The 10,000-nt window shown below is 35.7% G+C and overlaps 1 protein-coding gene across 6 annotated transcripts in view; it reads left to right on the top strand.

Annotated features, from left to right (window-relative positions):
* Positions 1–10,000, top strand: part of FOXP2 (forkhead box P2) — a 439,753-nt gene that overhangs the window by 378,038 nt on the left and 51,715 nt on the right. For all 6 annotated transcript variants that reach the window (XM_054845661.1, XM_054845644.1, XM_054845653.1 and 3 more), the window contains 2 exons: positions 6,185–6,398; positions 8,049–8,153. In XM_054845661.1, coding sequence (XP_054701636.1) covers positions 6,185–6,398; positions 8,049–8,153 — 319 coding nt within the window. The remainder of the gene's footprint in view (positions 1–6,184; positions 6,399–8,048; positions 8,154–10,000) is intronic.

Here is a 10,000-nt window from a genome sequence, read left to right as displayed (position 1 = left end):
GCAGTTTCCCATTATGACACTTAAACATATGCTATTATTAGAACTTTACTACTCATATTACCAGATTTTCTTGAGGCTGATAAATTTTACAGTGTACTTTTATGGAATAAACCAGCTTTTGAGTGTTTTTTCTTAAATATAAGATGCATATTTATTAGCCTTATGTGCTGAAAACAATTTGTGATAGCAACACAATTCAAACACCATTGGTTTTCTCTGAGGAGTTACTGAAATCTGATTTAGTGGCAGTGTTATCATTTCATTTAATATAAGCGAACAGGTATAAAATATATCAGACAGTGATATAAAAGCCATCCCAGAAGTCACTTTATTTTTTTTTTCTGTTTTAAGAATAGAAGGTGTTTGGCATTGAAAAGCACTTTGAATCTTCAATTTATGACATATAAATTTAGGGACAAACCTTTGGACTCATTTTCTTTGCTATTCTTTTGTATTAAATATGTTAAATATGACAAGTTTTGAAGGTGATGATTCCAATTGTAATGAATTACGACTGACAAATAACAGCAAAGACTTTCCAGAAAAAAAGTATTTCCCTTTCTCACTTTGATCAAGATTTCTCAATGCTGAAAATGAACTCAAACTCTACTACTTGACACAAATACATTCATGGTTGAAAGAAAATAGGGCACGCCCTTTTGAAAAGTAAATTAACTTGGAGATAAATGCTGCTTACATTTTAAGATAAGGCCAAAGACTTCCCATCTTAAGGACTCTGTCTATAGCCTGTGAGGTATGTGTTTCTGTTTGTGTTACCATAGAGAGGTGAGCTAAATGTCTGTCGTAAAAATTACACAATACTCTGATCTCTGACGCTCCGGTCCTGCAATGAGCATTTTTTAGACTGTGTTCATGACAGGTAACATTACTTCTAATTGGTTTTTACGTGGTCTTTACGTATGTATCTGATTCCTCCACCAGATAATTATAATGAAATTGAAGCTTCAGAAATTAGATGAGCAAAAGCTGAGTACACAGTATATAGGCAATAATGTAGACCAAAAAAAAAAAGACAGAAAAAAGTCATGCAAAACCTCAGTCCCTGGAAAGCAGAGATTCCAAATAAATGTGTAAATTCCGTACATTGTGTTGTGTGGAAAAGCTATGACACAAGCATATCTAGTGTCATAAACATTACAACAGCAAAAACCAGACCTAAGTAAGCTATCACACTAAATATTATTTGAGAATAGCAGTGGGGAGGCAAGCTGATTCATGAATTTGGACACGTGGGACTGGTAATGCTGGTTTCCTTTTGTACAAAGTCACATTGGAGCAGAATGGAAAAAAGCAATTGAAACACAACCTCCCTCCAAACAGCTTTATCTTCTGCAACCTCCTCTTGTGCCATCTGTTGCAAGAGGAATTCCTCAGGTTTTCTCTCACATTAAGCAATCCCCATAGATTTCCCTCAGCACTCCTACCCAATTGCATTGATATTCATTAGTTTAATGCAACACTCGTTCATCCACTTCTAGTAGAAAAACACAGAAAAAATAGTAATTGTTTTAATACATTTTTAGGAGAACTAGTAAACAACTCTTTTTAAGAACTTTCTTTTACTCAAACAATTAAGTGTAACTGAAGTCATGACAAAAAGTCATGATACTAAAGAAAAAATACAAAATTTTACAGTTAAAATACATCTGGATTGTTCTTTTTAAAGTAACTTAACCTCTTGTTTGCTTCTGCCTGGATATTTTTTAATTATAATGAATTCCAGTCCAATATTTAATTCTTTCTTTTTTCTCTCCTAGTTCTAATATCTACTATGTATGTAGGGTTCCTTTAGATACACAAGTTAATTTATAGGACCTTGATTTTTCATAGCCCCAGTGTGGATGTGCCAACTTGAAAAAACATGAGACAGCTTTCCCTGGAAAACCTCTCTGCATCTCCAGAAAGGCCACTCGCTCTGTGCCAGGCGAGATGAAGTTAGATGAGGAGGGTAAGAAGGAAAGTCTTTCCAGCCAGACGCTAAAACAAAGAGAGAACCAAATGCAGAGTTGTGACCGGCTCAGAGTTCTTTCTGTGTCCAGTCCAGTTCATAATAATGTAATGAAGATTAATAGGCTTCAAGTCTGTTGAGACTTTCTTGTAAATCTTAAATTTACACATCCAAATACATCCAAATATATCGAATATTTACAAATCCAAGTAGTACTTACTAGATCTAACATAGATGTCCCTGTATTGGAGTTTCTATAAAAGTAAGAGGATCAAACTTCCTTTGTTTTTCTTACAAAATTCAGCAAATTTTATGACAGACATTTTCTGTGGCAGTGTTAAATTAAGCTTTCAGAATTTATTTAAGGTAATACACACTGGATGTGGTAAAAGGATGTTTTTCTCCTTCTACCATGCTGAAGATGTATAATATGGTTACACAGAAGGATTTACGTATGCATAACATATTTTTGTATGATTCCGTTTAGATTGCTGAGTTACATGGATGGCTAGAAGAACAGTGAGAGAAACACGGGGGGGTTCATGTTTATAAGTTATTGGACATGAAGAGTCCTGTAAACTACAAATGATTAGTGACAGAGAGAGCATGGGGCCTCCATTTGTTAGTATGAGAAGATGTAACTTCCAAGTACAGCTGGGAGATTTGCGTATATAAACAGTATTTACCCCAAGTATAGTTTCTGCCTTTAAAGAACAGGGATGTTTACAATGTTTTCTTGATGGTCAGGTATAGCAAATAAGATACAAGAGATGTTTTAGCATTTATTTTGTGACAAGATCCTCACTATGCCATAGCCAAAGCCAGTGGCTCGCTGTGAGTTAGTTCCATGCAATGCTGCATTGATGCTAGCTAAATGCAAAGAGCTGTAAATGACAACAATAAAAAAAACACATCTAAAAACCCCCAAACAAAAACAAACAAAAAACCCCAACAAAACACTAAGTTTTGATCAGGCCACGTAAGAAAATGAGAAACAGATTCATGAATGGGTTTGATAAGTGGTAGTTTTATTAAGTATTTATCCAAACATAAAAATAGAGTAGATAGTGGTGAAAATTGTTATAAAACTAACCTCAAAATCCGAGATTCTTGGTGTTAGTAAATGACATAGCAAATCAGTATTTTCCTTTTTCATTATGGTCCCTAATTTTTATCCCACTCTGGATCCTCTTCCTGATCCTTTCTCCTTTAATGTTGTGTGGAGAGGGTATTTTGAGGGTTATTACAACCTATGAAACTTTAAAACTTACCCTACTTTTATATCCAGACTAAAATATCTGTCAGCCATTTTACAGGTCTCTTGTAAAATGGGAGTTGGACTTTTTTAGACACAGAAACTACAAAATTGCCATAATTTACAATTAATTACAAATCCGCTTATTAACTTTATACTTTTTAAGTGCCTGCCCTTAATCCTTTTATCCTAAAAGGCAGCCTTTCAGAGTGCTCTGAAGAAGTGATAAAATTAACCAGCCTGAGCCCAGAGAGAAATTTCTTTCTGATTTAAAAAAAAAAAAAAAAAAAAATCTAGGTGAGCTAGGCAGTGTGGAGACACGGCTCCATCCATAGCTTCACGCAGAGGCAGGGGCTGCCCAGCAGTTGCCGGGGGGACGCAGGAGACCCTTTCCCATGGGAAGGGTTGTTGCTCCGGCTGCTCCCAGCCCTCATTTGTTCACCCAGCTTCTGGGGCAGCTCTTACTCAGCCCCCCCGCAGGGCCCAAAGTTTGATGATCTCTGATGAAAATTTTCTCACTGCAAAACACAACAATATGTTTGCCCTGTGATTATTGAAACAGATGGGTTTATTCTTGGGTTTTTGTTTTTTTTTTTCAATACAAAATTAGTTTATTTTGTTCGACAGCAGGAGGAAGGGAAGACTTTGAAGTAAATAATGTCCTGTGTATATCATGCCACCTAAATGAATACATTACTTTTCATTTTGATTTGTGATTACATTTGCGGGTAACTATTATTTACCATGCTAAAATGGGTTATTTGCAGTGTTGCTGGAACATACCTCATGAACATAGCAGTAATTACTTACCTTCATTAAACAATTACAACTAGTATTGCCATCACTCCCGTTGCCCATCTCACTAATGCAGTAAATTAGAGCCTGGCTTCTTTGCTTGCTTCCTTAAAACCTAGCTTTCACTGTACAACTGTGATATAAACTCCAGTTTTAAGACTTACATTCCAATCAACTCTTTCACTTTGTCATTAACTGAGTCACTACTGGTCTATTTTTTAATAGCTTTGTATACTTTATGGTGAGACAGCTATTGAGAAGTAGTAAGGAACTTACGGTGCTTTTTCATAATTTTCCATTGAATCCCTTTTAGTAGTCTGAGTTCCTGTGTCTTCAGAGTAAAACATTATCTAATAAACAGATTTGCCAAACAGTGAAAAACAATATTTGCATCTTTCTAATATATCTTGTTTACCAAACAAAACTATCCTCAATGAAAAGTTTGAATGAATAGACACATTTTAATCCTTTTCTGAAGGACAATAAATTTGAGATCTTTCATAAAATAAAAAGAGCAAAATGCTAATTCAGACAACATCAGCATTTTGAATGTTTTACATTCCAGGAGATCTAGATACCGTGAGCATGTCTTACCTAATTTCACTTGTTGAGACGAAATACAGAAGACAGAGTTAGATTTTAAGATACCTCTGGCCCAAACCATGTCAGGCTGAAAAACCTGGCCATGAAACCAGATCTTTCACAAGAAGCTTTCTGGGCTTCTTTTCTACATTTAATTTAGTGTTCGTCAAAAGAGAGATGTCAAACTTTTAAAGACTGACAGCGACAGAGGGTGTATATATTTCTGACAAACTCTTCATCTTTCAAAGTCTGAAGTTCCTACCTTAGCTGCATGTTTGGTGGCAAGATAAGAGAATGCTCACAGCTCTTCTCTTGCTTGTGTTTTGGGAGTCTTTACTTCAGGCAGAAGCGTACTGTAATGGAAGTTTCCATGACTCTGTGCAAAGTGCCCAACTCGAGCCAGACAACCCTAACATAGATGTACGAATACATTCTACGAGACCGCTATTTGTGGCTGAGGATGAATCCTGGAAACGACAAGTTTCCAGGCTACAAGTAGAGTAGGGAGCAAATTTAAGCTCTATCTGCAAAGATCTGGTGGCTAGACTCCAGGATAGTACTGTGCATATAGCAGAGAAGTTTGAGAAGCTCTTCAAATTCTGTATGGCTGCCCATCACCCCAGGAGACCGGTGAGACAGAGTCTCCTTTCTCCTAGCCAAACCCTCTAATTTGTTTTCCACAGCAGGGCTGGACAAAAGAAATAGTGGAGGAATTTGATGGCCCGCACTACATCTAATTTCATCTGCGTGGAGGGAGTTGTGAACGGGCCAGTTTTGTTGGCTTTACGTGTGTTTGGTGCTGCTGAATGGTACCGAAGAGCTGAAGCGGTCACCAGTATCTGGCTCTGCACTGTAGTGGTTTTGTTGTTCCAAATAGTCACTTTGGTTTTGCCTCTCAAGATACATTTTTATACATAGCAATTTTTGTAAATATTAAACAGGACTAATGGATATGTGGGTGTCATTAATTAAAGTCAGATGCATTCTGCTCAAATGTTAAACCTGTTATGATCTCATTGATTTAATTTTTGCCTTCTGATTTTTCTCCCTCCAGTTTTCTCCACTCCCTGCTCTTGTTAAGTGTTTAAAGATAATATCAATGTTTGTATCCTTAGTGTAATATGTTTTTCTATTTCCCATTACATGTTTGATTAAGAGGAATTATAAAAACTGAGTTAACTGTGGATGCATTGAGTTATGTTTCCCTATCAAGAAATCAATTAAGCAGACAACAAAAATCTTGTCTGGAAGTATCTTTAGGGTTGGGGTTTTTTTCTTTTCAAGAAGTAGTTGCAAGTTCTTTGTAGCTATCACTCTTTGATCCTTAAGCAATGTTTTCAGAAGAAGGGGTATAATATTATTAAAATTGGTGATTTCTAATTGACTGCTTATAATACAAGGGAAGACAGTTAGATTACCTGGATTCTGACAGAAGAAAAATGAATTTATGTTTTACTACACATTGATTGTGCTAGAAAAACAGCCTCAGCTTTATTGTTGGCATTAATCCATTAATAACACTGAGCTCATTATATGAAACTCTTTATTTTGTTATATTAGTGGGGCTCTCTTTCATTTTATAGCTGGCTTAAGTCCTGCTGAGATTCAGCAGTTATGGAAAGAAGTGACTGGAGTTCACAGTATGGAAGACAATGGCATTAAACATGGAGGGCTAGACCTCACTACTAACAATTCCTCCTCTACTACCTCCTCCACCACTTCCAAAGCATCACCACCAATAACTCATCATTCCATAGTGAATGGACAGTCTTCAGTTCTAAATGCAAGGCGAGACAGGTAATTCTGATGAGATTTCAACTGTGCTTATCATTTGACGTAAAGCTGTTGTTTAACATCGTAAGTCACGTTATTTCCAATCACAAAATAACACTTAATACAGGTTACTTAACAGATCGTGGAGACCTGATTTTTCAGAATTGGTTATCAATAGGGCATCGTTTTCAATAATGATGTCTAATTTTGCAGATGCAACGACAATTACTTGCCTGTGGGGTTTTTAACACAGGGACTTATGGTCGTGTTGGTAAAAATTAGAAATCCCAGAGTAGTGTGTGCTGGTTTAGAGGTGTAAACGCAGATTTGCGGGCACTTTTGTAGGGGCGTAGTTTCATTCAGATTTGAGTTAACGCATCTGGCAGTCAGGCCCTTCCTGTTGAATCACACTGCTGTTTTCACAGAAAATGTACATACATCTTAGTTGTCAAGGCTGTAATTCAGTACAAAGATTCTGTGTGAAAAAGTGCTTTAAAAAATAATACAGTAAAGCAGTTCTCGTATTGTTGTCTCTTGTGAAGAAAACCACTGAATTTTCCTTCCTTATATGCACGACAGTAACACAGTTGACACATTTCGTACAAATTTTCAGTGGCGTTAGTGTAATACAGTGGAATTCAACCATATAGATGAAGTTAAAATCATTTTTCAGACACATTGACAGATATTCTCCACTGTTCCTTATTTTCAAGTAATGGATTAAATGCATACAAAAGTGCATAGTATCTGTAGCACATATTAGTTAATATATTAGTATAGTCAGATGTAGATGATCTAAATATAAGATGAAATTTAATTTGTATCTACACAACCTAAATTGTAAATACTTGTATTTTCAAATAAATATTCCATTTAATTATTTCAATATTTATAATAGGAGTCTATAATTTAAGCGTCTCTGGTCCTCATGCGACTGTGAGAACGTTTTTCTATCGTTATTTTGTATTATTTAACAACTGGCACTTCTCTGAATGCCTTTATAGTAGTACTTTTAGTCAGTGTTGCTTTTGTGATTATATCTAAGAGAATGGTTCTTTACTTCAGGATATGTAGCTGACACCCACCTCCATGGGACAGTCCCCTGAATTTCTTTGATATCTGTAGAGGGATGAAACTATTGTGGAGATTCCAGAAAAAGACACAGAATACAGCTGGGTTTTTTTATGAAGCCAAGTAGCTAATGGAATCAATGCTTGTGAACAAAAATATTTATTAATGGAAGCAACTTTATTTTTATACACATTTAAGCAGAAAATCCAAATATTTTGTAGCAACATTCACAATATTCATAAATTCCGACTGTCCGTCTTGGATATTTCTTCTCAGAATCGATCACTTCTGAGTATATTTTTTATTTATAGGTAAATGTTACACCAAGGTCATATGGCAGAATTAGCATATGGTATTATACAGTCATCTTATTTTTTCATCCTTTATTAACAGTCATCTTTGGCTCTATTTCTTCTCTAATTGGAACATCATCTAGCCTTGGCAGTTGAACTATTCAATAGAACGATTAAATTTTTCTGACTGCTCTGAGCTAAATTGACCTGTTTTGACCTGTTTGTCACTGATCGTAACCTGACAGGCGCTAGCAGCCTCCAACGATTATGGCTTTTGAGATGAATCTGATGCCTTATTCTTTTGCTACAGCTCGTCACATGAGGAGACTGGGGCCTCCCATACTCTCTATGGTCATGGAGTTTGCAAATGGCCTGGCTGTGAAAGCGTTTGTGAAGATTTTGGACAATTTTTAAAGTAGGTGGATTTTTATTCAATGGTACAGGGTTGTTTAAGGCAAGGGAAAGAGGAAGATGCCAAGCAAAGTTTTACTGTAAATTATGTCAGAGTTTTTTTTGTGTATTCCAAGCAACTGGATAATGGAGGCTATCTGCAGAGGGTCAAATTGTTATCCTTTCTTTCATGTCGAACACTTTTGCAGGCCTTTCAATAGCACAGTGTTTAATCCTCTTATTATCCTTTACTGAAATGGAGCCTCAGAAAATTTGAAGAGATGCTTTAGATTGTATATTGGATAGTAGGGGTATGAAAAAGCACGCTTTAAATTCTGACAGTTTATGTATAGTGGGAATTACTGTGTATAGTGTAAATAAAAAAGCACAAAGGATTAAGCGTGACCATTTAACTCTCACTTGCTAATTTATTTTTCCTTTTACTCTTGTACGTGCACAAGACACTCAGAAAAAAAACCTGCGAACAAGTGGGTTTGCACCTTTCAGGACTGAACAGTGATGTCAAAAGTTTTCACTTTTAGTATTTGGTGTTGCCAGCTATTGTCGAAATCAGGGCATTTAGAAAATAAGTGACACAGCTTTTGCTTTTCATCTGCAGCTTCAAACTACAATGGGTTTCTGCACTTTTTTCTTTTTTTTTTTTTTTTTAAAGTGCTTACTAGTATTTCTGTGTTCATTTGAATTTTCAACAAGAGCACTGATTTTCTACCTACGTACATTACGGACTGGTCTTTGTCAGAAGAGCCGTACTCATTTTGGCATGCAATAGATCTTAATGGAAAGCTACAGATAGGCTTATATAGATGAGTAACTTCAGGGGCTGAGACTCTTATGTTGTCATGGTGCAGCTAACAGGGTGAATGAACTGTTTCATGCTTCATCAACAATTAAGTTAATTAGCTCATTTGAAATTGCACTGCTTTGTTGCCAGGATGTTGGCAGAAACATCAAAAAGATGTGTTTACAAATGGTAGACTACAGGGTATATAACAGAAGCACCTTAACAACAGACCATAAGTACTCAGTTTCACAATAACTTTTATGATAGAATTATAGCAATACTTTTCATAAAGTATTTGCAATGCTTTCTCCATCTTTCATGCTGTTTTTCAGTTTTAAATGAAGTAACTTATACTGACTTGCAAATTTTAATAAGGTATGACTCGTAGTAAATTTTTGTTTGTAAGTGCATTAAGTGGAATGTCAAAATAGTGGCTTATTATTGGAGAAAACTGTATAGGATTTAAAAGAACCTGATTTACATAAGTTTGTATTAAAAGGAAAATGAAATCTCCCAAATTCAACGTAGTGTTCTAAGTATTATTAATACTAAGAATTTAAATTCATTTAACCCAAGCATTCTCCTTTTCAAGGCAAACTACATTTTCTAAATACGTCCATCCTTCTAGGTTATAGTGATGCTAATTCTGTGGGCAGACTTTGCACATCCATTATGTCAGGTCTCTTGTTATAATCCACGATCACTAAAACCATTTTGATTAAGGCGGTGTAGTGCTAGGTTTACAGATGCTCTTGCTTTCCTGAACCAAATAACCCTGGAACATGTGAAAGCAACATATAACATCTTGATAATTCTGCTGCAGAGTCAGTCAAGGTTTACAGCGGTGTCATGGCTTTTGTCCTATGCACCAGCAAAAAATGTTTGAGAATATTTTATTATTTCTTCTTTTCATTCAATTCTGTCTTCTATGCCCTTAAAACAAATAAGAAATCATGGTGCTGATAGCCGAGGTTGTTTATGAAATAGAAATATTCCTTCATTTTACACTAGCGTTAAGATGGAAATCAATACATAACCTTGCATTAGATTCTGTAGTACCTTTTCATGTT

This window comes from Grus americana, chromosome 1 (genome assembly GCF_028858705.1).
Source record: "Grus americana isolate bGruAme1 chromosome 1, bGruAme1.mat, whole genome shotgun sequence".
Classification (NCBI taxonomy): Eukaryota; Metazoa; Chordata; class Aves; order Gruiformes; family Gruidae; genus Grus; species Grus americana.
Note: the sequence above shows the minus strand (reverse complement) of the source record. Positions and strands in the feature narration are given on the sequence as shown.